General features: G+C 39.7%; 1 protein-coding gene across 1 annotated transcript; it reads left to right on the top strand.

Moving 5' to 3' along the window:
* Nucleotides 1–11,893: 11,893 nt before the first annotated feature.
* Nucleotides 11,894–24,848, top strand: lonrf2 (LON peptidase N-terminal domain and ring finger 2). Its single transcript, XM_067515785.1, has 12 exons — nt 11,894–13,678; nt 16,088–16,206; nt 16,368–16,490; nt 17,352–17,507; nt 18,101–18,323; nt 18,834–18,933; nt 19,140–19,254; nt 19,594–19,715; nt 19,813–19,999; nt 20,102–20,236; nt 20,953–21,102; nt 22,510–24,848. The coding sequence occupies exons 1-12, from the start codon at nt 12,934–12,936 to the stop codon at nt 22,666–22,668; spliced, it is 2,334 nt and encodes a 777-aa protein (XP_067371886.1). The 5' UTR covers nt 11,894–12,933; the 3' UTR covers nt 22,669–24,848.
* The last annotated feature ends 589 nt before the right edge of the window (nt 24,849–25,437 follow it).

Raw genomic sequence — 25,437 nt, 5'->3', positions numbered from 1 at the left:
TACTAGAGACACAACCAGCTCTTCTACACACTTGACTTTTAACAGAGGAAAGCTTCCTGATTTTTCATTGCTTTTTTTCTGTTGGGGTGTTCATCAGGCTCTGGCATTAATGAGCAAGTCACATCATTTTGTTGTTGAGGCACATCAATGCTCTTCGCCTTATTAACCCCATAACTCAGCTGGCCCTGCCTGGGGACCTCGCCTTTAAAATGACCCACTGCGTCTCATCTCACACGGCCAATGCAGCTCAAGTGCTGCTTGGGGAATTTAAAACACACACACAATTCACGGTGCATTGCAAAAAATTTCCTGATGACCATGATTTGCGATCAAATTACACAGCTTGTGTTGGAAAACAGTGCAGCAGCTGCATGTACTTAAGATTGCACCAACTCAAGATTTGCCATGTTCTCTGCCTCTGACAGCCTTTATATTTGGAAACGGGACATTAAGTTGGTATTGAAGTACATGATCAGATCTGTCAGCTTTCTGAGTGAAAAGCAGTAGAAAATGAAATGTATTTTGTTCTACGTTGTCCTTTGTATTATAAACACAGGAGTATATTATTTGGAAAAACAAAAGAAGATTACTTGATGCATATATTTTGAAAATGCTTTTTGAGAAGGATGTGTATTGATAATTTGATTATTATGTATCTATTATATCCATATTATTATTATTATTATTATTGGTCAATCCACTGGAAGCTGTTTCTGTTTTGTGTGTCGGGTAATGTTTACATGTGATGGGCCATTTTGATGACATGACATAAAAATAAAAATAAAAACATTCATACAGAGTAAAAGTCCTCGTTTTCAGCTTTAAAATGGGACTTGGACAGAGAGGAGTTTCCACATCTTTATAAGTGAGGTGTTGTGTGAGTGTCTTTGTGCAAAGAGAACTCAGCATTAAAACTTGCTCTTAAGTAGAAGTGACCTCAGAATTTAGGAGGGAAACAGCTGGTTACTAGTTTTAACCTTAAGATGTGAAATGATCTACATTACACGTCCCCGTGGACTCATTCAGGATGTTCTTCACTGTTGCAAGTGAAATGCTACAGCATGGCAGTATTAGATGCCTTCTCATGAAACACATTAACGTGCATGTTTACCACTGTTGTGTCTTAATGCATCCACAAACCCATTCTTACTGAAGTCCTACACATGTGCAGATGGTTTCATTTATATTACTAATTAAAAACCAAATTGAAACAATCTAATCATCCTCCCTTTGCAAAAGCCTCTGACTGTCTGTGCGTTTGATCAGATTACAGGACCTGAAGCTGTGTGCTTGTGTTTTGTCTCTGCATGCATCACACATCGCCACAGTAGTCCCTCGAACTGTGGAGTGTACTGTGCAACATTAAGTCAAATACGTGGTAGGAGACAGATGCTTTCCATTAACTCACGGTGACCAATGTAGCTCAGTGACAGCGAAACCCTCCGCTGACGAAGGAGAGGTGTAAACGAGAGAGGAGAGACAACTGTACTTTGTGTGCAGCAGCTGGATGACAGAGCAGAACAGTAATAAAGAAAATGAGAACAGCATAATGAGTCTGACTGTTTCCTGTAATGTCGGTTACATGTGTAGGATACACGGAAACCAAAGGAGAAACGCGACGTTTTTTTGTTAAGAACTATTTTACAGAAGCTTGTGTGATACAATGACATTTGTGATGATTGTCTATGTTATAATCGTATTCCTGCCTAATTTGGTGTGGCGGTCTTTAGTCCAGTGGTCAGTAATAAACTACACCTGCTTTCCTCATATGAACAGTTTTGTTGCAACCCAGTTTTACACTAACTTTATTGATGGCGCTCATCAGATAGAGATTATAAAAAGTAAAATCATTCTAGTCTTACTCTGTCATTTATTAAAAATGTAGCACGCAATATACAGAATTAAGAGATATCGGCTTAGGATTTTATTTTATTTTTGGGTAAATTTTATTAGATATTGACAGTAGAGATACATGTCATAAGTTGTGCAGGATTGTGCTCAAGTAGTTAAACTGTACATTTTCACAAACGCGATTTTAAATCCACACAGTTTGTTCTGACAACATCACTCACTTCAGCAGATTGTATAAGGCCCAAGGTGGTTTGGTAATCACGGGAAATGTTTGAACCGTTGCCTGAGACAAGTCTAATGTTTCTTTTTGATGAAATGATGCATGTGCAGCTACCACACAGTATGAGCTAAACATTGTCAGACGAAAAAAGTAGATTTTAAGAACCTTAAAGCTACTTAAGGAAATTATTGTTACAGGTATGTGTTAACTATGAATCACACTTATGCTGGTGATTTATAGAGGGCACAGTGTTATAAGTAAAAGTCTGTGTAATGCAGTTGTAAGTGCTCCTGCTTACTGATCAAGTAATTATATATGTTGCATAAGAGAGGTTTGAGTGCACTATGGTTCTATGCTCTAAAGTGATAAAGACCCCAGACATACAAAATGACAGCAACAGTCAATGCAAGTCCTCCAATGCTAACACCACCACTGATAGACCAATAACTGTTAACAGCCTCATCCACCCATCCGTCCATCCATTATCCATAACCACTTATTCTGTTTAAGGTCACGGGGGGAATGGAAGTTATCCCAGCTGTCATTGGCTGCCAGTCTAGACACAGACAGACACAAACAGACAACCATTCACACTCAAATTCACACCTACAGCAAAGAGTCTCCACTGAACCTAACATGCATGTCTTTGTACTGTGGGAGGAACCCGGAGTGAAGCCTACACACAGGGAGAACATTCAAGCTCCACACAGAGAGGCCACGGTCGTGTGGGGGAATAGAGTAAATTTAGTCATATGGTTAGATAATTAACAGTCAATCAAGTTGGGCTTATTAAAGAGGTCACGAAGCCACAGGATCTCATGTTTACATGGCGGCTTAAGATCACAGTAGGCACTTTGTTGTTATAAAGCCCAAAGCAATGTAGTAGATAGTGCGTCCTGGGGTCACAAGGTCTACAAGAAGGTTTAATAAAGGGGTTTTATTGCTTCACAACTGATGACTGATGAGATGCTTCATCACCCTGAGTTCTATCATAGTCAGCTGGGGGATTTGAACCAAGGACCTCCTAGTTGAGAGGTGGCACCTCCAACCACTCGACCACTGTGCTGCACACAGTCACAGTTAAAGAGATGAATACTGTGTAACAGGGTCTTTGTTAAGGAGAGAAACTGAAACAGTTTTCCCCATGTCCCCCGAAATGCTCTGTTTTCACCAAGTCCCAGTTTACTGACGAAAATCCCAGAGAACAGGATTAAGATTGTAGTGACACTCCTTTTACATATCAAAGTCATTTTATAAGTAGTGGTCATCAGTGAGCCCGTGAAAATAGTTTTAGAATTGTTATGACCTAATCTGTGGAGGAGATTTTACAAGTCCGATAAAATTATTCACGCAACCTATGTTTAGTAGTATGAGCTTTGGCTTGGAGGCTACAAAATACACTAACAGAATGTCTGTGTTAGCAAATAAGAGACCATTTAGCTGCATTATATAAGGTTGTAGTGTCTCTGGTTTTTGGAGCTTGTCTTAATGTCAGCATATGTCATATCTGGTGCTTCAGGTTTAACTTAAATTCCCCTAACATTGTACCTATATCACCTTCATTGGACAAGAACAAGCTTTGTTCACACACAGTATTGCTTTGAGACACCAGCAAAAAAGTTGGTGCTGTCACAGGGAGTTTTTTTCTGATCAACCTCAAGAGTTCAGCCTGTTGTAAAGTTCACATCACATCTATCCTAATTAAGCTCACTTTCAGGCGAGTCAAAGGTGTTGTCATTGCGGCGTCCAGCAGAAATGAAGAACTGCAGAGCGTGAGCACTGACAGTGCATTGACAGACAGTGTTGATTGGTCACAAATTACTTGTGATGTGTCACCAACCTGCGCTGTCCCAACTCAAAGGTCAGTAAAGGAACTCGACTGTCAAACCCTTAAACTAACACCTTTCCTGGCAAGTGATCTCTTGTGTTCATGACCTTTCCAGAAAAAACCAACAACCACTGAGCTACTGAAGAAGTTTTTTTTTCTTTCTAGTGAGAATAAATTATCTAGTGTACAATTTGAGCAAATTTCCATCAATCCATCATCAGGGATGTGGTTCACCCCGGACATTTTACCAGTCTATCTCAGGGCTGAGACAGAGAGACAGAAAACCATTTATGCTCCTGTGTTTGGACTGTGGGACGAACCTAAAGCACGTAGAGGAAACCTATGCAACCTGCACACAGAAAGGACACAGCCTGTGCCGTTAGGGTTTGTTATGTGTTATCTAAAATGCAGTTTATAAAATGGGGAGAACTTGATCAATACATTAGTTATTTTGGTTTTGGCATCGCACACATTTAAATTTATGCTGCATTAGCGCAATATTGCTATTGGATATATCAGAAACTACAGTTCGTGTAAGCTCATCATCAATTACATGAATAGGAAAAGTTTATAAGACTAAAAAATTATTTTAAAAATAGGCAATTGGCCTTCAAGAGATGCAAATTACTATTCCTAACAGAGAATATCTGTAAATGTGTCTAAAAATAATGTTGAAATGTACACAACAAATATGTTTTGTGCACAAACTTTGTTTCCGAAAGCAAGAAGCTAAGATCATTTAACAATTTGTTGTTTCCAAACTATAATTATCTTAAAATCAGGGGATGGATGGATGCTTTCTCCCTCCTGCTATATTTGCTATCTTGCCTTCAAGCATTTGATTTGCAAACTTGTCTCATAAAAGTTTTGTTTCTATACAACTAAGTCAGATAGGTGCATGTGTAAAGAGTTAAGCCCTAGTTTGAATCACCAAGAGGTGGATGACTAAAGGAAATGTTGGTATAAACCACTGATGCTACATTGTTCTTCTAACCAGAGAAACATCAACGCATAACGTAGTAATTATCATAATGACGTGTGTGTTTCATATCTTATACAGTAGTTGTGTGACAATTCTCCATACAGTTGCTCTGAAATGTATTTTGAAAAGTTGTCTTTCACTTCGGTCATTGCTGATCCCCTTGTGCAGCTTTAACTTAGCTTTTACTGCCCACACAGTTACTACAGATGTGGGCATCTCAGGTCTGTATCCTTCTGAAGTACGCAGTCCTGCAGTGAGTCATGACAGTCCAGAACAAAGTCGCTCTTTACAGCCTAATTACAAACAGCACTTCCCGAAAGTAGAGACCAGCAGTGTTGTGAGACGGGCAAGAATTGATTTGTCAGTTTTCCCTGATCACGATAACCGTCTGCAAAATGTTGCCATTAAACGTTACTGGCATAAGAGCTTTTTGGCACTTACATTTTTTTTAATAAATATAAAATACATTGTAAGATCAAATGCTGACTCTCACAACTAGAGAAAGTGCCCCTTATTTATGTCCTCATATCTCCCATTAGCCTTAAATTTAAAAAATACTATATAAAGTCCCTCTGATTTGTTGCTTTTAGACTCACATTTTTAATTTTGTAGAAGTTAGTTAAATTTCAGAATTATCCGGGAGTTCCTGGTCGCCACAGCGGATCATTGTCCGCATGTTGATTTGGAACTTTTTTTTTGTGCCTGATGCCCTTCCTGAATCAACCCTCCCCAATTTCTACCGGGTTTGGACCGGCACTGCACCGTTGAGGATAGAAACGGCTTCAGTGTCTTGCCTAGAGACACTTCGACATATAGCCGGGACTGGGGATCAAACCAGTGACCCCATGGACAACTGCCTTTACCAACTGAGCTACAGCCGCCACTTTTGTAATGCTTTGTAATATTTCTCTTAAAGTAGAACTCAATACTAAGGCAATAGATGGGACTAAAGTTTTTTTGTGAATGAGAAAGATGATCAATAGGACACTTTATTTGCTGACCTAATGTGAAAGTGTTGGAAAATACAAAGTATTCAAACATACCAAAAAACCTATTGGACACACATGAACCAGAGAGTGTATAAAAAACTCAGACTGCCATCTTGTGGTACACTCAGGTGCTGGCACCATGTGTAAAGTACTTCAGCAGTTCACATTAGTACTGCTTAAGATGCAATTATGCACAATATATCTCCAGTCAAATAGTCAATTTACAACATTAAACTGCATCATCGCACTCTTATAATCCTGGGATTAACTGCATCATTTTGAGTTTAAATTTGAGTTTAAATATCCATCTTCCTGAAAAAAATATACTGATGATTCCACTAGTATCACTTTAGATTTAGAATTAGTCCTGTATCTAAACAGGCAAATTAATTGAGATATCTTTTTTAAAGGAGACCTGTTGTGTACAGACCAGAAAACAAACTTCCAGAAGATACATGCCTTCATTTTAACTTACATAAAATGCAGGTTAAAACTTTTGACTGAACACTAAGTACAATTATTATTCATGTCACAATTAACATGTGTACATCTGTACATTTGTCACATTTTGCCATTTAAATGCATTTTTAACAGTTTCTATAATTGCAACTCCCTTCTGTAGAATCATTCCATCTCTCATACAGTGATGAGTTGGTCCATGTATTTCTACTTAAATGAGCCAAATTCTGCTGTAACAGCAGAAAGTACCATTATGTCTCTGTTAAATTAACTTATTATATGTGAGTAGGGCTACTAAAGACTGGTGGACAGACAAGCAGGGTGGGGTGGGGTGTGGGCAGTTTCCTGAAAATCCAGAGTTAAGGGGGAGAGAGAAATTCTAAGGTTAAGAAGAACAGAAAAAAAAGAAAAATTATTATGATGGTTTGTACCTTTGGACTGAACTGTCATCACATTTTGAAAGTCTAGCTCTTGTCTTATGTGACATCTAACTGGAAGTCATTTAATAACACATGGCATTCAATGTTTTAGAAAACAGTTTTATTTAAAAAGAAATTGCCCCTCTGTTATGTCAGACTGAAACCAGCGGTGAATGCATTTTCCTTTCCATGTAAACAAAAGGAAATGAAACATCATCAGTACGATCTGCAATAGTTTAGTGTCATTGCTTAAATTGTTGAAGGCTGTTAACAGAAAGGAAACTGAATGAGGAAATGTATTTTTATCACCTTAGATTATGTCGAGGAGTGTGTGTGTGTGTGTGTGTGTGTGTGTGTGCATGTGTGTGTGTGTGTATGTGTATACCATATGTACCATAGCAACAATTGCATCCCCTACCCATCCCCCCTCCTTCTGGCTGCATGTGTGAAGGCCACCAGAAGAAGTGTTCACGTGTTACCGCTGACTGCTCGTATTATTTACTCCCAGTGACTCTATACACACACACACAGTAGAGCTAGAGGACAGGTGGTGCTGTAGGTGTGTGTGTACTGTTGAAAACAGCAGGGCCGTCTGCAGCCTTGGCGCATGTGTTTTTACTAAATGCTATTGGAGCCATGTGCTGGTGCTGAGGGACACTGTGCACTTGGCAGAGATGGATGACAGGAGGCAATGCATTTCAGTTATACAACCATTTCTGCTACTTGATATCAAATGGCAGAAGAGAAACATTCAGTGGATAAATACAGTGTAAGTGTAAGAAGCCATAAAGGGAGTCCAATCACTGTTACAAGTTTACTGACACAAAGATGATAAGTGGACACAACTACTGTATTGACATAAAGTGAAGTTTATTGTAAAGCTGCCCCTGTAGCCACAAGTATGTCACTGGAAACACTGTGCAGTATAATGAAGCAGTGAAACCCTGGGACACAGTGTCTTAAGAAAACGTCTCAGACTCGCCCCGTTCTTGGAAGAGGCTGCAGAATACCTGCAGGCCATCTGATCATAAGCCAGGGCAGCAGGCTGAGCACTCACGTGTCTCTGCTTGGGTAATCACATTAAGACAGGCCTAGTTTTTTTTTTCACTTCAACTCAACCCAAAAAAAAAAATCAATAAAACAGCAGCTAATTAGGATTTCATGTTAATCACATGCCACGCAGCAATTTGTCAACTGACCTCAGAAGACAAACATCTTCACTGAGATAACCAATCAAATTTTATAGCACTTTATATGCTGTATATTCTTTTAATTTAGAGAATTTATCATCCCTTAGTGTTGCTTTCACTTATTTTATGAACATTTGCTCCTGTACATCCTTTACATTTAGCATTTTTCAAATAACATAAAAACTAAATTCACACATTGTTCTGACTAATTGTGCAAAACATTAGACCAAGCCCTTGTACAGATGACTTTAATCTTTTTAAATGTTAAACTAATTTCAGCAACTCAGTCTCAGCTTACAAAGAACAGCCCCATTTAGCTTTTCTCATGGGAGACCCATAAGGGGTACACAAACAAAATAACCACCAGTAGTATCAAAAATCATTTAAGGGTTAAAAATCTCTCAGTAGACCCAAATTATTAGTTTAGTACAAGAGTGTTACTTAAGATTTCGGCCAGGCTCTGGGTGTAAAGTACACATGGATGTGTTAAATATCGTTCCATCTGGCCTTTGACTCCCAGTTAAAAGAACCACTTTCCATGTCACTTAGTAAAACACCACAGATGCTCATATAACACCCTAAAAGTCAAGAATTGAAAACAGCTTTACAGTTATGACTGTTTATCTTACTGACTGTCACTGGGCTTGCTTTTAACCAGTGTCGTGCTGCCGTAAGAGGTACCTTACCAGCCAGAATGGAAATGAAACGCTGGCTGTTTTCCCTGATTCATGCTGCAGATGGCGCTTGGCTGGCAGTAAAAGCCGGGGAAGTCCTGCAGACCACAGTCCATCAGAGGAACCGCAGGTGCTGCCAGCAGTGACTTCAGATACTGGCAACTATTGTGATGACTATCTGATAAAAGCTCTGCACCCTGCGTGCACACAAATAATGAAAACAAAAATAGGCCAAAATGGAAAATGTAATGCGGTTGCCATACAAACCTCAGCAACAAAATCTTGTACATCTTGTACATCATGTACTTTGTTCTAAGTAGGGCATTTGAAAAGATTGACCTGGCATTTGTCAGCAATAGTGATTTTCCTTTTTAAATGCTGCTGTTTTTTTTATAAAGGAAATGTCTGCTTTTGTAGACAAACTGCGATATTCAATGCAATTTAATTTGTTTTCGCTTTATTTAACATACCGACATTGAATCTGGTGCACAATCAGCATAATCTCCCCATTTCATTTACATTTATTCTTTATTTTCTAAATATTAGCATTGAGATTCTTTTGCTATGCCTTAATGTGGATAAACATGTATGTTTTTTTGTTTTGTCCTTTCTGCTTATCCTGTGAGTTCAGGGTCGCCACAGCGGATCATTGTCCACATGTTGATATGGTACAGTTTTTACGCCGGATGCCCTACCTGATGCAACCCTCCCCAATTTCTATTTTCCAAGGGGCTGTTGGGGGGGTCAGTGTCTTCCCTAGAGACACTTCGACATATAGCCGAGACCAGGGATCGTGGACGACTGCCTTACCAACTGAGCTACAGTTTCTGTATGCCGCCCAAACCCCCCCATCAATCAGCCAATGTCACCACCTAGTGGAAAAAATCTGACACAATAAATACTGTATCTCTGCAGAACTTTAACTCCACATTTGTTTATAATCATGAAGGTATTGTTTTTTTAAAATCAATGCATGAGGCGCACATCTAATTTTTTTAGAACAATTACAACAACTGCCACACGCAGTAAAATTTTTTGGTAAGCGTATAATAATAGTGAAGTTGTCTCATCCTTTTTGAATGCTGTGAGTTTTTAATTTTTCACTATTCTTTTATTGGAGTATGAATTTAAAATGAAAAGTAGGCAAGAGTTTCACTTTTGACATCCACATTGCAACCCTATATGGGCAGTTAGTCTTTAATTCTATTGTAATGCTCTTTAGTTCCTATTTTGATTCCTCCTTTATGATTATGTATTATCATTTGCATTCCAGTTTGAAACTATTTATAAATGTATAGCTCACATCAAATAAATGTTGATCAATTTCTGGCAGAGTATCTAATGACTTGTCTCTTTAAAGTTTTGATTAATCTAATCTATTTCTATGGTATATACACTAAGAAAGCGTGCTCCGTCACATCCTGATGAGCTTAGTCTACTGCAATTAAAGCAAAAAAAAATGTGTGGGTGTAATCTTGAGCTTGGATGTGCACTGGACGTAAAATGATTATTTTCATCCCCTGTCTGACATACTTTATTAACAGGCTTTGCAAGAAGTAACCTAGCATTTATTTTTAAATATGTAATCTGTGTCAAGAAATTATAAAACAGGAAGAACAAGTGTTTAAAATGTGGGTCACTGAAGCCTGTTTGATAACGTAATTAGCTGTGGAAGGATGCAATGCAAGAGCTATATGCTCAGTATCAAGCTGTTGTTCTATGAGGTGGGTATTTGCATATCAATAGTGACACACTATGTGCATGGGTGGTACATGTGTCTGCACATGTCACACAACCTGTGTAGGTGTACAGGTTATAACACTCCATGTTGCCTTATTAAGAGATTCATCTTGTTAAAGCTACCCCACACAACAGCACGCAGGCTTTCTGCAGGGTGTGTTGACCAGATTGGACAGCAGTGCTTTTATAATACTTGAGGGAAATTAGTCACAGAGGACCTTGTCATCCTTACACAACTTTCCAATTGTGAAAAATCTCAGAAGGGAAGGTTTTGTAGGAGATGGCAAATGCTAACAAGGTCTCTAATATTCCTCACTGCAGATATATCTTGGTCACTGGGGGCTGGTGGACTTCTTTTCACATGTACTGCATCTCTAGTCTTAACTTCTGTAGGTTTTGAAATATAAGTGCCTCTTCGCACAACCAGTGGGAATAATGTTTGTATTGGAGTATTGGAAACCCCCATCTTAAAAAATGTTTCCAGAAAGACTGTCCCAGTTAGGTGACACTGCATAATCCCCACATATTGCTTTTACCATTTATAATTAGAACTGCACAATTGGAAACAATGAGTCTGAAAACATTTCATTGTAACTCAGACTGTTTCTGAACAGAATGTCAACAATTTTCATTGCCATTAACACTATAGAATACATTCACCTAGTGCACTTTTTCTGGCATTTGAGCTTTCCCTTAGTTCTATATAAAGCCAAATAATTATCTCAGTAAGTATGCAATAAATAAAGACAATTATTTTGTGTTTTAGAACTAAATGGATATTACATACAAAACATACAACAAAAAAAATGTATATTTCCATTTTATTTTTGTTTCTTTTTTAGCCCAAACATAATTGAGGCATAATTAATATAAAACTAAAACTGTACTTCTACATCTAGTGCAGGACTGCTGCTTCTGCAGGTACCTTTACTACAGTATGTAGTTTGTGAACTTATTCCCCCTAAGGAAGCAAGCCCAGCCCAGCATCCAGTTTGTGGGCCAGGTCCTGTGAAGATCCAGTCCCTGAAATGGGTCACAGGGCTCACAGCAACAGTAATGTAAGAGCAACACAAAATTTGACATTGATCCATCAGAAGAAGTTTGGGATTGAGCTACTTTGTCGCTTTGTTGTGGCTAAAACTATAAAGCTGAAACATACTCATGGTGCTTTTAGCACTTCTGACTCCAAAACTAGACCTGACACACTGCTTATATAAAACATTACATAAACAATGAATCAAGCCCGCAGCCGGAAGTGTAAGTTAAAAATGGACAAAGTGGATAATTTAAGTTAAACACAGCAATGTCGGCCCTTCTTGTTTTACCGGACGGCATCCTATTGTGATAACACGTGTGAAATCTCGCTAAAACTAATAAAGGACATGTTGTTTTGCTGAAGCTCGCTGGCAGTCACTCGCCGTCGTCTGTGAAAGGTTATACAATATCATGGCGTTATATAAGTGAGCCACATATTCGACCAATCGGAGTCCGCCTCGTACGTCACGTGACGCCCTGCGCTGGCTTCGACGAATACTGTGTGAACTCCAAACAACCGACAACCTCAGCTAAGCTGCTGGCCCCTCTAGCTGGATAGGCACCAAGATGGAGCGTCCCGGTGACTGCTTCACTTTCATCGGGATTTTGTCGCTTTTCGAGACAAGGACAGGACATTCGGATGCGTTAGAAATACGTGGGAGTTCTGGGACAACTGCTTGAAAGTAGCTCTTTTGTGGACTTCGACGGGGCAATCGGTGTTAGCTGGCTAGTTAGCTAGCTAGTTAACCTGTTCTAACGTTAGCTAACGTAGCTCGTCTCGCCCTCAGTGCTCCCGCGGTCTCTTATATAAAAACAACAGCCGATCAGCTGTAGACAACTTGAGAAAGGACGGACTTGTGGGTCTGTAGCGAACATATATCCACTTTACTCTGGACGTTTGTGTACTACACACTATTTAAATATTGTGTTATACACAATATTTAAACATCGCGTTTGGCCTTTTGTATAGTTAATATTGTATCTTTAATACGGGTTAGCACCAAATGGAAATTAAGCTTCTTAACTTGCTAAGCTCGGAGGAGTTTACTGACGGATTCTCAACTAAAATACCGTAATACACAAATACTGTAGGGTAATGCTTTGATAAAAGCGATAAATCTGCAAAGTTTACATTTGTAGCAGAGAGACGCTGTCAGCCCCGCTGGTTGCTGGTGAGAGGCGGCAGTTTCTAAATAGCAGGAACCGTCTACCTCCAAGAATTCAGAGCCGGTGTTTACAGGGCAGTCCCATCCCACACTGAGTTTTATTTTTATTTTTATTTTTACCTGGGGATGAGATAGTTGACGGTGAGACCAACAATGTTACACCGACGTTCTATGTTATCGGTATATGACTCAGATTTCGTCATAACCTATTTTGACTGTCCACCACTGACAGTCGGGCACAGTCGGAGGTTTGGTGTGGCAGTAAAATGGTAAAATATACTTTGAGTTATGATTTCTGCGAAATTTCGGGAGATAGGTCTGTTTCAGACAGACCACCTGTGAACATCTTCGCTCTCTAAATATCTAATTTAGAGGAGAAGATGGAGACTGGCCTACGGTCTCACCAGGGTGAGCTGTGTCTCCACCCGCTCTCCAACCCCGGGGCTTCGGGGATATGCCCCGAAATGCTGGAGGTGGCAGAGGAGGCCAACCGGGCAGGAGACTTTAACCTGGCCGTGGAGATCTACAGCTCTCAGCTTGCAGACCTCCAGCAGCCGGATAGGGGCTTGTGTCTAAGGAAGGCCGACTCTCTGTCCCGAGCTGGGCGGATTTCTGAGGCCCTGGACTCGTACTGCACAGCGGCCAGCCTTGGTAAACTGCACCCAGAGGAGCTTCCCATTATGGTGGAAACCATCGCCCGGACTATCCGTGAGAAAGAGCCTGGTATAGCCGGAATGTTAAAAGGCCATGCTAGTGGCAGTAACGGGGAAGATGGGGCTGAAAGTAATGAAGAGTGTGAAATCGGTGAAACACCAGACTTGTTTTCCTGTCGCCTCTGCAAGTGTTTGCTCCATGAGCCTGCAACCGTGGAATGTGGACACACTTTCTGCAAACGCTGCTTAGAGGACGACGCTGTCGCAGACTGTGTACACTGCAAACAAAAGTTGAACCAAAAAGATGGACTGCCAAACGGCCGAAGAATCAACGTTGTCCTCAGCGGACTGTTGGACAAACTGTTTGCAACTGAGAGTAAAGCTAGGAAGTTCTGGATTGAAGGAGAGGTTTTGTGGAAGAAACGGAGCCTCGCTGATGCCTTGGAGAAATACAGTGCAGCAGTCGCACTAGGTAAGGGGGCGCCACGTTTATCTATGCAACGCAAACCCCTTCGTGTGCCAATGTCTTCGCTAAACGGGAAACGTTATTGTCAAATCTGCAGTGTTTCGAACAGGTGACCTACATTTTTCCAGTCCAGCTTCGCGGTGTCACCAATAAGTGGCGCCATTCTTCTCTCCACCGAGCTGAGGTCAAGCATTACATGATCCGCCGTCCTTCATAACCTGAGTAGCGCACATCTTAACTTCTGTCCAATGACATATTCATACAGTTTTTTTAATTTATATTCTGCAATGCTTGGTTGTTTTAATAGAGCAGCTTTGTGGATCGAATAGAGATGTAGCTATCTGGACCTAATAGCCCACCTAGTTGGACCCCCCCCGTGGCGTTTCATAAGCGGTGTTGAATAACCTTCTAGGGACAATGACTGTGTAACGTATGCGCTACTTTACGTGTTAATCTAAGTTGTAGTTTTTTTTTTAATAGTTAATATTTTCTGTTCTCCATTTCCCAGATTTCTGTCCCTTTACGCAGCTGTTTCTGTAAATTACCAAATGATCTGTTGTCATATTAGATAAAGCGCGTCAGTGTGTTGCATACATTCTGGGCCAGGGCAGGTCTGCTGTTGCAGAGTTTGAATCTTCCAAGAAAGATGGACCAATAACTTCCAAACTCTGGCTTACTTATTAGAGTATATTCAAAACGTATCTGTGGCCCTTGAATAGCTTATTGGGTGGAACGAAGCATTTGCCCTGCTGCTGGCCCCAGGTGTTTACTGTTGATCTGAGAAATGTATCGAATGGAAATGAAATTGAGAAACACATTCAGGTTTGTTTGTGTGTGTGTGTGGTTTTGAGTGTTCAGATGTTTTTTCAGATATTTACATCCTCAGATCAATATTGATTCATGCCTTCTGTCTTGTGAAGGGCTCTGGGTGGCAAGAGGACAGAATGCCTTCACAGCTTTGTCACTGCCTGTTACTGTTTTCCCAACAAATGCAGCAGGAGGCCGTCTGGTATCTGTGATACAAGATGAGCATAATGGGCTCATGATGTCAGCAGAAATACAGCTGTTATCCAACCTGTGCCTTTTTGGCAATTTTCTCTCCTTGATGGTTATCTGTGCCATGTCTTATGCACTGCACTTACACGATGAAAGTGATATAATGGTGTGTGTGTTTGAGAGAGAGAGAAACGGACAGGTGCAACAATAGGTACCGAGGGAGAGATTTCAGTATGTTGTGTAAGGTAGGCTAACACAACCAAAGCAAAGACACTGTCTCAGCCTGTGAAGATTGTTAGTTTTGCTTGTGTGATTTCTTCCTCCTCAGCAGATTCACATTTTATTTTATTTAGCAGTTAATGACCAGTGTGCTGTAATTTATTTTTTTGTTTAAATAAACAGAGAGGGCCAAGCATGGTGATTAGCCGTATCCATCGAACTCCTACGCTGTGACTTTCCTGTTTGGTGCGTGTTTCTGTGATGTGAACCTATGAGGATGTTGCACATTCGGCATGAGGAACTGCATTCCTTTTCGATCACAGTCACACTAAATTAGTTTCACAAGCCTCATAATTCTGCTCCTGCATTTATGAGTCATATGTCTAGTAGGTCAAACACTGCACCACCATATATCTGCAGTTGGGGGACCTGGGACAGATCTTGACTACAGCCACTAGGGCTGTCCCAATACCATTTTTCCAAGACTAAGTACATCTACTTACATTTGAGTAGTTGCTGTTACTTTACTGATATGAGTTTAAAACGGTTAAACCGATGAGAGACACTAGTAGGCACTGCTGGACCAGAAGTGGGGACACACCTTGTAACAAATTAAGACTTTCAAAGACTGTACAGTTCACATTTGAACACTTTTAAATTCTCAGACAGTCTGATCTACCAGGCTGAAGTTGCACAAGGATATTAGGAACTTCAGCCAGGTAGCAGACTGTTGTTGTCTCTATAACCTTTTTGCAATTAAAGTGCATTGTTACAACTTAAAAGTTATAATGATGATGATAATAATAATAATTATCTCTGAATGAAACCTGTATCAAACTTAAGAATGAAGATGAGTTCTTATGTTGTATGTGACTGAATGTATGTAAACATCTGCAGTACTTTACTCCTGTTTATTTGCAGCTTATTAGGTGTCCCCCAGTTTATTTAGACTGTCATATTTATTTTTAAGGTAACGATATGAAATGTAACTCTTTTAGATAATAAGGAAATCTGTTGTTTGCTTATAATAAAATATCAGCAGTAAATCACTGATACAGTTTCTTTCGTTTTAACATCAGTCAGGTGGCACCATGTTACGTCGGTGTCCTACTTCTGTTAGGCCTAGAAATAAAACATGCTTCCGCTAGAGGTTTATCTACTGACCTGATGGTGTGTTGGGTTTTTCTCTGTGTTGTACAGTGCCCTCTTCAGGCAGACTGCTGTGCCAACGAACTGAGTTGCACATGGAGATGAGGAACTTCAGTCAGGCAGTGCAAGATGCCAGCAGCCTTTGCAGGTTGAAACCCCTCTGGACAAAGGTGAGGCAGCTTTGAAATGGATGTGAAGGTCAGAATTGAATCTATCTGATTAAAAATAGAGATCAAGCAGAGCCCTCTATGCACAGTACAGTCAGCATATAGGCATAGTAAAACATGTTACTATACAAGAAGCACAACTTCCTTGTAAAAATATGTTTCAGGCTCACCGTCTGAAAGCCACAGCACTGCGAAAAGCAGGCCGGAATGATGAGGCCCTGCAGGAGTACTTAACGTGTGTTGCACTAAAACCCAACTGGATCGAAGTCAAACTGGAGGCTCAAAAGGTAAGCAAAGCTAATTTTTATGGATGCTACAATGGAGGTTTTTTTTTTTTTTTTTTTTTGAAACTGAGTGGTGACTCAGATTTAAAAAAAGACGAGTGCTGTATAAAAGTCTTAGATGTATTGTTTTTTCTGATCTCTTAATTTCTGGCATGTTATTGGCATTTTACCTTTTTGGGAACCATCAGATTTTAAGTCTCACAGTATGTGAGGTGTGAATTGGTGTCAAACTGTCTGTTAAAGGATGTCAGGGCAACCTTACTCTGTAGTTAAGGAGTCTAGTAGTAGTCTGTTACAGTGTTCCATTTTTTTTAAGTAACTGCCTTTTTATCTTACATGTTTACAGAACATTGCTGCCATTAAAGCATTTCATCACCTCACTGGGCAGAGACATATAGTTCAAATAAAATGATAAGTTTCATATATAGTTGTCTTTAATCTCAAAACTTCTTTAAACATTGCTTTTCAGTTTCCTTGGATCTGACTTTTTATATTTATTCCATCAGTTGGTTTGCTGTTCTCAATTTTAGTATTTAGCTACTTTTTCCTAAACAAAGATGAAAAGTTTCAGCTGGTGTTTCTTGAAGTACTTGATGGTGGATGTTGAGTTGATTTTTGGATCATAGGCCTTTTTAAGTCAGCTGCTTTTCATTTTCTTGACTAACTAGAAAAACACTCCACAATTTGTGTAGAAGCACTTCAAGACTGTCAACTGTAGCGGTGGTGGCAGAAAAAAGTTTCAATTGTCAGCTCTAAACATAGGCAAAATACAGGGGCAAGCACATATTTCTAGGTTTACTTGTGCTTCTTATCCATGTCGATTGTGATCACTAATCGAGTGCTTGGTCTTATTTCATCCTGCAGGTCCTTAGTGAGTTGTTCTGCTCTGTGTTTGAAAATGAGGATATGCCAACGCCATTGCACCCTTTGCAAGGGGGTTTGGCCACCCGTCTCATCAAACCTCCCGCCTTGCTCAGGTCCCTCAGTCCACTCACACAGGGACCTGGCTCATCCAAACAGGTTACTGCGCACAGACGAACACATTCCATCCACTGAGTCAAATGAAAACATACATTCAAAATGAATTAAAGGACATATATTACCCCAACCCTAAACAAATTAATGTAATCTATTATATTTTCTTGAATCCCACCTTGTGAACTTGTTTAATAAAAATTTTTGTAAATTGTTTTTGGCATCTCAATTAAATCAATTACACAATTGTTAAGGAAACTGATCCTTGGTGACCAGAAACCTTGGTGTTGAAGGACAATTTCCATATTTGTGCAGTAAGATGGATGCCTTATGCTAATTATGTGGTCATTTCATTTGAAATTTGCATGTGTTTATGTCAGCAAGTTCCTATCAAGATATTAGGTTATATGTTGACACACGTACACACTCTTCACCCATAATTGTGTATATAGGCAATCTTAGTTCTCAAAAATACAAATGGCCAACACTGTGGAAAAATTGTTTCAGCTGCTAAAGTAATATGCAAATCTTAACAGTGATGATTAAAAGAAATTCACTAAATGAATTTAGAATGTTCTACAGCATACAGACAGCAGTGTGTGGCTGTCAGGCGTTCTAATGCATGTGTGTATCTCCAGGACTCAGAGTTCAGTTTGAGTAAAAGTTCTCCAGTGAATGAGTCGTCCTCCAGAGTGTCTGGTCTGACCCCCAGTAAATATGACCCTACTGCCGAGGAGGGCAGCACCAAGAGCCTGGCTGACGTCCTGGCTACATTGCCAGCACCTGGTGGCCTTAAGAGGAAACACAGTGGTGAAGGACCCCCACCAGCTTTCAACACTCCCTCCAAAGTGCTCAGACCTGGTAAGAGAGTTTCAATTTAAAAGAATAAAAAAACATATACTCTTCTTCTTTTTTAATCCTGGAAATGATTTTCCAGAACAATTGGAAATTGATCTCAGAATATAATTTCTTTCAAGGGAGGACACATTCACTTTTACTATTTGCCTGTTAGACTGCTTGGAGTGAGTAATACATTTTATAAAAAGAATTGCTATGATGTGAATGTTGATTACAGTGCTCAATATATGGTAGCCCATGTAAAGCCTGCAGTACTAAATGTTAGCCATGTGACAGAATTGCTCTGTGTATCAATAGGAAGAAGGCACTTTCGGCTATATTGAGTCAAACAGCAACTGTAAAATGAAAATCGCCTCATCATGCACACTCACAAAGTAAACCTGCATAGGTTGTTTATTTTCTTATTTTCCGTGGATTCTGCACCTTAAAGTCGAAATCTGCCATCTCCGACTCTGTTGGTACTAGAACAACAGGAACGTTTGTGCTAATGTGAAGTGATGTTTTTCCATGCAGATGAGCCAAGCACCTTTGAGATGGGCACAGTACGAATAGTTAGGGCGGTTCCTGCTGAGCTGCTAGACAGTGGAGACATGGAGTGTTCACTGTGCATGAGGTGACTGCACACAGTCCAACGTTTAAAAGCACACGCACACACGTCAAATCTGACAACAGTCAGGAGCAAACATATTAACTCTCAATGAAAACTTCATTATCAGCACACACACCAGCATGTAACAGTCGTCATTAACATCACTAACAGGCATTGTCAACAGATGCAGCATGTTAGCGTTTCGCTGTGTGCTTTTCGTTGTCCTCTAGATTGTTCTATGAGCCTTTGACCACTCCCTGCGGACACACCTTCTGCCTGAAATGTTTGGAGCGCTGCCTGGACCACAACCCCAACTGCCCCTTATGCAAGGAGAATCTGTCTGAGGTATACAGTCAAATTTGCAAATACTCGTGTAACTATTTGGAAAAACTGTTTTTCTTTTTTTCTTTTAAAAGGTTTCACCACTTTATAAAAGGTATTAACATTGTCAGTAACCTTTCTGTAGATTTGTAAGAGTGCCAAAACAATATATTGTTAAGACAATTAGCAGCTTGGAAGAGAATTAAAACATCTAGTTTTAAGTAATCAGTAAAAATCAAGTTATCAAATTTTCTATTTTTAGAGTGTTGTTTTGACAACAGTTTGAAACTTTTGTATTTTTTTTTTTATTCTAGCCATTGTATGTAATGTAGGCATACTTATGTTTGTGTTTTGTCATTGCAGTATTTGGCCACCAGAGGTTACAACAAGACCCTGCTGATGGAGGAAGTGCTGCGGCGTTACCTTGGAGACGAGTTGGCAGAGAGAAAGAAAATCCATGAAGAGGAGATGAAAGAGCTGTCCAAGTTAGTTTTACTCACGCGTAAAGATACACACATCATAAATGGTATCAAAAAACCTTAATAGTTTTCTTGAACTTTAAAATTTAACTGTGTTCTTTAGCTTGACCCAGGAAGTGCCCATCTTCGTTTGCACAATGGCCTTTCCCACCATTCCCTGTCCGCTCCATGTGTTTGAGCCACGCTACCGTCTCATGATCCGTCGCTCCATGGAAACCGGTACCAAACAGTTCGGCATGTGCATAGCTGATGACCTCAAAGGCTTCGCAGACTATGGTTGCATGCTGCGGGTGAGTGTGTGTACATGTCCGAAGCTAACCAGGATGCCGCTTGCTTATTTTCCTCTTTGGTAGATTTTGTCATGTTACATGTGTTTACAAAATGTGTTTTAGGTGCGAGATGTGAAATTCTTTCCTGATGGACGTTCGGTGGTCGACACAATCGGCGTGTCACGGTTTAAGGTCCTCAGCCACGGCCAGAGAGATGGCTACCACACTGCCAAGATCGAGTACCTGGAAGACAAGCAGGTGGGCACAGGGGACAGTTGTGTGGATGGGTCGCTGTACCGTGGGTCATACTGTTGTCAAGTGAATGTCATCAAAGTAGGACTCATTAGTGGATAAGCAAAACCCTTCTGTGCTATGATAAGATTCAGTGCCAGAATACAGAAAAACTTTCTTTCTATGTGCCTTATTTTTATGGTTTTTAGGTTTGATACCCACTTTCTTCTGGTCACAAATCACATGTGCCTCTGAGTAGTAGCACTGTGTATGTGCAGCTGTCCATCAACAATTTCAGCATAGATATTAAGTATATCAAAAAAATTAAAAATAACTTATTTTGTTGCCACATTAATGAAAACAACACCGCAAGAAACTGACAAATAACAGACCCACTCCAAACCTTCTTCAAAACCACTGTTTTTGTTTTTTTGTACGCTGGATGACCTTCCTGCTGCAACCCACCCAATTTATCTGGTCACACCTGGTGGGGTGGGATTCGATCCCGCTGCCTTCTGCATCCCAATCTGATGCTCTCCAGTGTAGAATAAGGGAAGGAAATCAAAAATCATGTCCTTTATTTTGTTCACACTAAGATGCAGGAAGGACTGTAGGCACCGTGATACACAGTAGAGAAGTGTCTAACGTTGGAATAAATACCCTTTACTTTTATACATTGTGTGTCTTCCATCTATCCTCCGTTTTTTTATAAATACAAAAATACAACTTCTCTGTCCAAACAGGTGGAGGGAGAGGAGTTGGTGGAGCTTCTAAAGTTGCATGATGCTGTGTATGAGCAGGCTAACAGCTGGTTTACCTCTTTGAAAGACAACATGAAGAGCCAGATACTCAGCCATTTCGGACACCTTCCCAGCAAGGACCCTGACCCCCAGGTCTGAAAACACATCTATAACTTAGTCTCACAGACATTTTGCACCAATTTACAGGTTTAAGGACAAATCTATAATGGTGGAAGATTCACAAATGACATCTATGTGCAATAACTCTGGATTGAACTAAGTTCCATCGTTTATATCCAAATACAACATTGGATATAAGAGGTTGAAGCAAGAAAATATGTCTTGTTTTGGTTTTTGTCTAGTTCAGAAAAATGTTTAGTTTTTTTAAGGTTAAAAACAAAAAGAAAAATAATTTGGTTGAGTTAGCCGTGTTCTGTTCTCTCCTCAAATCAGGAGAAAATCCGCTCTAAATCACTCCTTGGCATTACATTTAGGGTTCGTACGGGTTCTGCAAACAGAAGTTCATATGGTTTGCAATCAGCAGATTTTTCTCAGGCCTTAATTTGATTTCTCATTCATTTTAAAGAGCATGGCCAAAACCTTAGAAACATGTCTTAATAGTAGGACTCCACCACTTGCTGTGACCTCAGTAATGAACAACGTTTCTGAGAGTTTCTACTTAAAAACTGAGAAATTATAATCTTGTAAACGTAGAATTCATGGCAGAGCTCACAGCGGTCATAATGTTATGCCTATTGGGTTTATAATACAACATTTTGTATTACTTGGGACTAGTTTGTGTTGTTGCTGTTTTGTTTGTCAAATCAAGTTTTGCTTTGATTGGCACAATACAAGGACAAAGGTTCTTACTTTTTACATTTTTCGGTAACAAATTTATTGAAAATTATTTCTCGAGTGAGTGTGTAAAATTTCTTTTGCAATTAAAATAATTAATTTTGGTTGATTTTATGAGTGATAATCATTTTCAGTATTAATCTATTTGTGCAAATATATAATTTACCACAACTGTAAAGTCCTGGAAAAGCTTAAAAACAGACCTTGAAAGTGCTTAAATTTAAATGGTGTATGAACACTGTAAACTGAACTTCCCCTTTATTGACTTACAGAGTAATTTAAAAAGATACAAACAGAAATGAAGACATTCTCCTGTTCATCTCCAATGAACAGAGAAAGAAAAACAGTGAAGGAAAATAATGGCATAGCTGCTAAATTATGAAATTATTCTCAGCCATATCACATATTATTATTATTATTATTATTATCTCTACAGTTAGATTGCAGTTCAGCTGTTAAATGTTTTTTTGGGGGGGGGTCAAATAAAACACAAAAATAAGTGTTTGGTTATTTGAATTGCAAAAATGTAGCCACACCCACAAAGCTGAGCAGTCAAGAAGGGGGTTGCCTAAATCTACTGAAATCAGTTCTTGTTCTTGGGCAAACATGTTGTAATGTAAGGCCACGTAATCTGGAGATATTATAAAACACAGACTTTTAAACAGTTCAAAAACCAAAGTCTCTTTAATCTTTTCTGTCTTTTAGGGCAGTCCCAGTGGTCCGGCTTGGTGCTGGTGGCTGCTCGCTGTCCTTCCCCTGGAGAATCGAGCCCAGCTCACTATCTTGGCCATGACCTCCCTCAAGGACCGCCTCATCGCCATCCGCAGGGTCCTCATCTTTGTCACTCGCAAGAGGCCACGGTGATTTCCCAACGGCTCGGGAGACAAACCAGAACTGCTCTGGCTTCTATGCAGTTCACCATCTCGTCCATTTGGTCATTCATTTCCTTGTCCACTCTGACATCATTAAATTCTTTCAGATGCTCATGAACTCCTTCCTGTGTCACCCAGCCTCTTTGAGCACACCTCAGTTTCGTTGGGATTATCAGGTGCAGAAACGACAACCTTCCTGGTTTCTCTTCTGTTGATCAATTCATCGTTATCACACTTTCATGTTCTCATTGGATGAATTAAACCACAACACATCTCTGAACATGTGACCTCTCACCTCTTGCTCTCTGTTAAGGCAGAGGTAAAAACAGTCAGGCTGAGCTGTTTCACTTCCATTTAGGTCACTGCTGGGCCTGACTATTCGCTATGAAGGAGAAAAACCGGTTAGCACAAAAGCAGCGTGAGTAGAGAAAAGATCAGGTTCAAGAGTTTTTTTTTCCTACATATACTTAGCAGTATTTCACATAAACAAAGACAATTGTTGGCTTGCCACAGAGACAGATATGACTTGCATCCGCACTGACAGTTTGTACAGGTCTAGCGTTAAAACAACTTAATACAGTACACTTGGCATGACAGCAACACAAAAAAACTGAATGTACTGGTTTGGATATAGTATGAAGACTTTCTTTTTTTTCCTCACAACTTTGTCTCTGTAAAATGAGGTGGAATCAGTTTGGCAAGTTTGCACATGAGAACCGATTCCTGTGTGTGCACCTGGAACAGTTTCTTCACTCTTAAATCTTCCTGACTAAGCCAAAATCCATGTGCAAAAACCTGGAGCTTTCTCTCTGCTGCCATACCCAGCAGTGGGCACGTACCTCAGATTGTCTTATAGAACGTAAAAGGCACAATGAGAGTATTTGTTCTGAAATAAGATTGTAATTGTGCCCATGTCTACACTAAAAACCTCAGACAGCATGGCGGGAGAACAAGTAGAACATTTTCCACTTGTTTTGATTCAAGTAATACTTAAACATAAATCCGCCTATCACTCAAATTCTTTTTGCTTTTAGTACAATGCATATGAAATGCATCTTCTCAGATACAGATGATACTGGAGCTTTGTATCCTATTGTAGCATATCTGAGATGTCGGTAATAGAAATTGTATTTTTTGGTTTCTCTCTCTGCTATGCTCTTATGAATAATGTGTGTATGGTGAAATCTTAATTTGGGTGATTTATATGTATATCAATGTAACTCTGAGGCCTTTTTTCATGTTTTATTTAAGGAACGTTTTACCCTTTCTCTCTGTCCCTCTCGCTTTCTTGCTACATTTACATTCACTGTCATTCAGTTTGAGTTCCTAAAGTTGCCCAGTGGAGTTTTCCTGTAGATACTGAGTTATGCTCATTTTGTTTCTCACAGAAACATGATGTGAGTCCTTGAGGCCTGACAAACACTGAATAATTTACTTCCACAAAGTGTTTGCAAAGCAAATTTTTGATTATAGTACATTTTTGATCTTGCATTGTTTCGTCTGTCTCTCCTGGCTTTACTGACACAGTAAGGTGATTCTTGGCACTTTACCAACTGTTGATCAAGTGAATGTTCCATAGCGCTACTGGAGGTCAAAGCGCTAAAATATTGTGTGATGTTGCACTCGAATGAATGAAGTGGATTAGATTAAAGGTACTTTTTTACAGGTAAAAGCAGGAGCACTTACGCGACCCAATACAGTTTCAAGTTGTTTAACTGACCAACAATTGGTTGGTAACATGCCTAGAAAGCAGCGCTGTGTCAGCGAATTGCAAGAGAAAACAATTTCAGAGGATTCAAAATATCTGCAAATGAGTGTTTTTCAATGCCTGTTCACCTGTTTTTAAGAATATTCCCTTGTTGGCAGGGAAGAATGCCCTAAATTTGTCACTTTCACGTCAGAATTTATAGTTTTTACAAGCCTCAGTAACCCCAAAGACAACTACATAAAGTTTGACATGAAGGTGTTTGCACAGGACAGCTGTAGTTGTAATTGCATTTTTAGTGTCCATGTACGTTCACTCTTTCTGTTAAATTCTGTCCCTCCAAATGTTTGTGGCTCCACCCCTCCACACGGGGGCGCAGTTCACAACGTGCTGCATTTTCCTGTTATATTTGTATAGGAGCAACTTATACCTATTTTGTATCACAAATAAACACATTTTAACCTGTGTCTCGCTGTTGTTTGGTATGTGTGCATGAGTGGATATGGTTGATGGAGATGGATGGATTATCAGAAATTATGCCCCTAAGTATACAGAAGTCAACCCCCCACTAATACTGTATATAGGACCCCTAGTTTAAAAAATAAGCAAAATACAGTCATGGCCAAAAATGTCGGCACACTTGCAGTTCTGTGAGAAAATGCAACCCTTCTCCCAGAAAACTTCCATTTGCAAATTCTGTTGGTAATTACATGCTTATTGCTTTTGTTTGCACTGGAACAACACAAAAAAAGTCAAACTTTCACACGACACCCAAAAATGGACTGAACAAAATTATTGGCACCCTGTCAAAATTGTAAAAAATAATTGCTTTTCAAGCATGTGATGCTCCTGTAATTTGTATTTAGACACACCTGTGGCAAGTAACAGGTGTGGGCAATATAGTTATCACAAGTTGACTAAACCTTTGTGTTGTGTGTCACACTGAGCATGGAGAAAGAAGCGTAAAGAGGTGTATTTGGATTTGAGAGAAAAAAATGTGGCAAAACATGGACGACCTCAAGGCTACAGGTCCATCCCCAGATATCTTAATGTTCC

Source organism: Channa argus, chromosome 9 (genome assembly GCF_033026475.1).
Source record: "Channa argus isolate prfri chromosome 9, Channa argus male v1.0, whole genome shotgun sequence".
Taxonomy (NCBI): Eukaryota; Metazoa; Chordata; class Actinopteri; order Anabantiformes; family Channidae; genus Channa; species Channa argus.
Note: the sequence above shows the minus strand (reverse complement) of the source record. Positions and strands in the feature narration are given on the sequence as shown.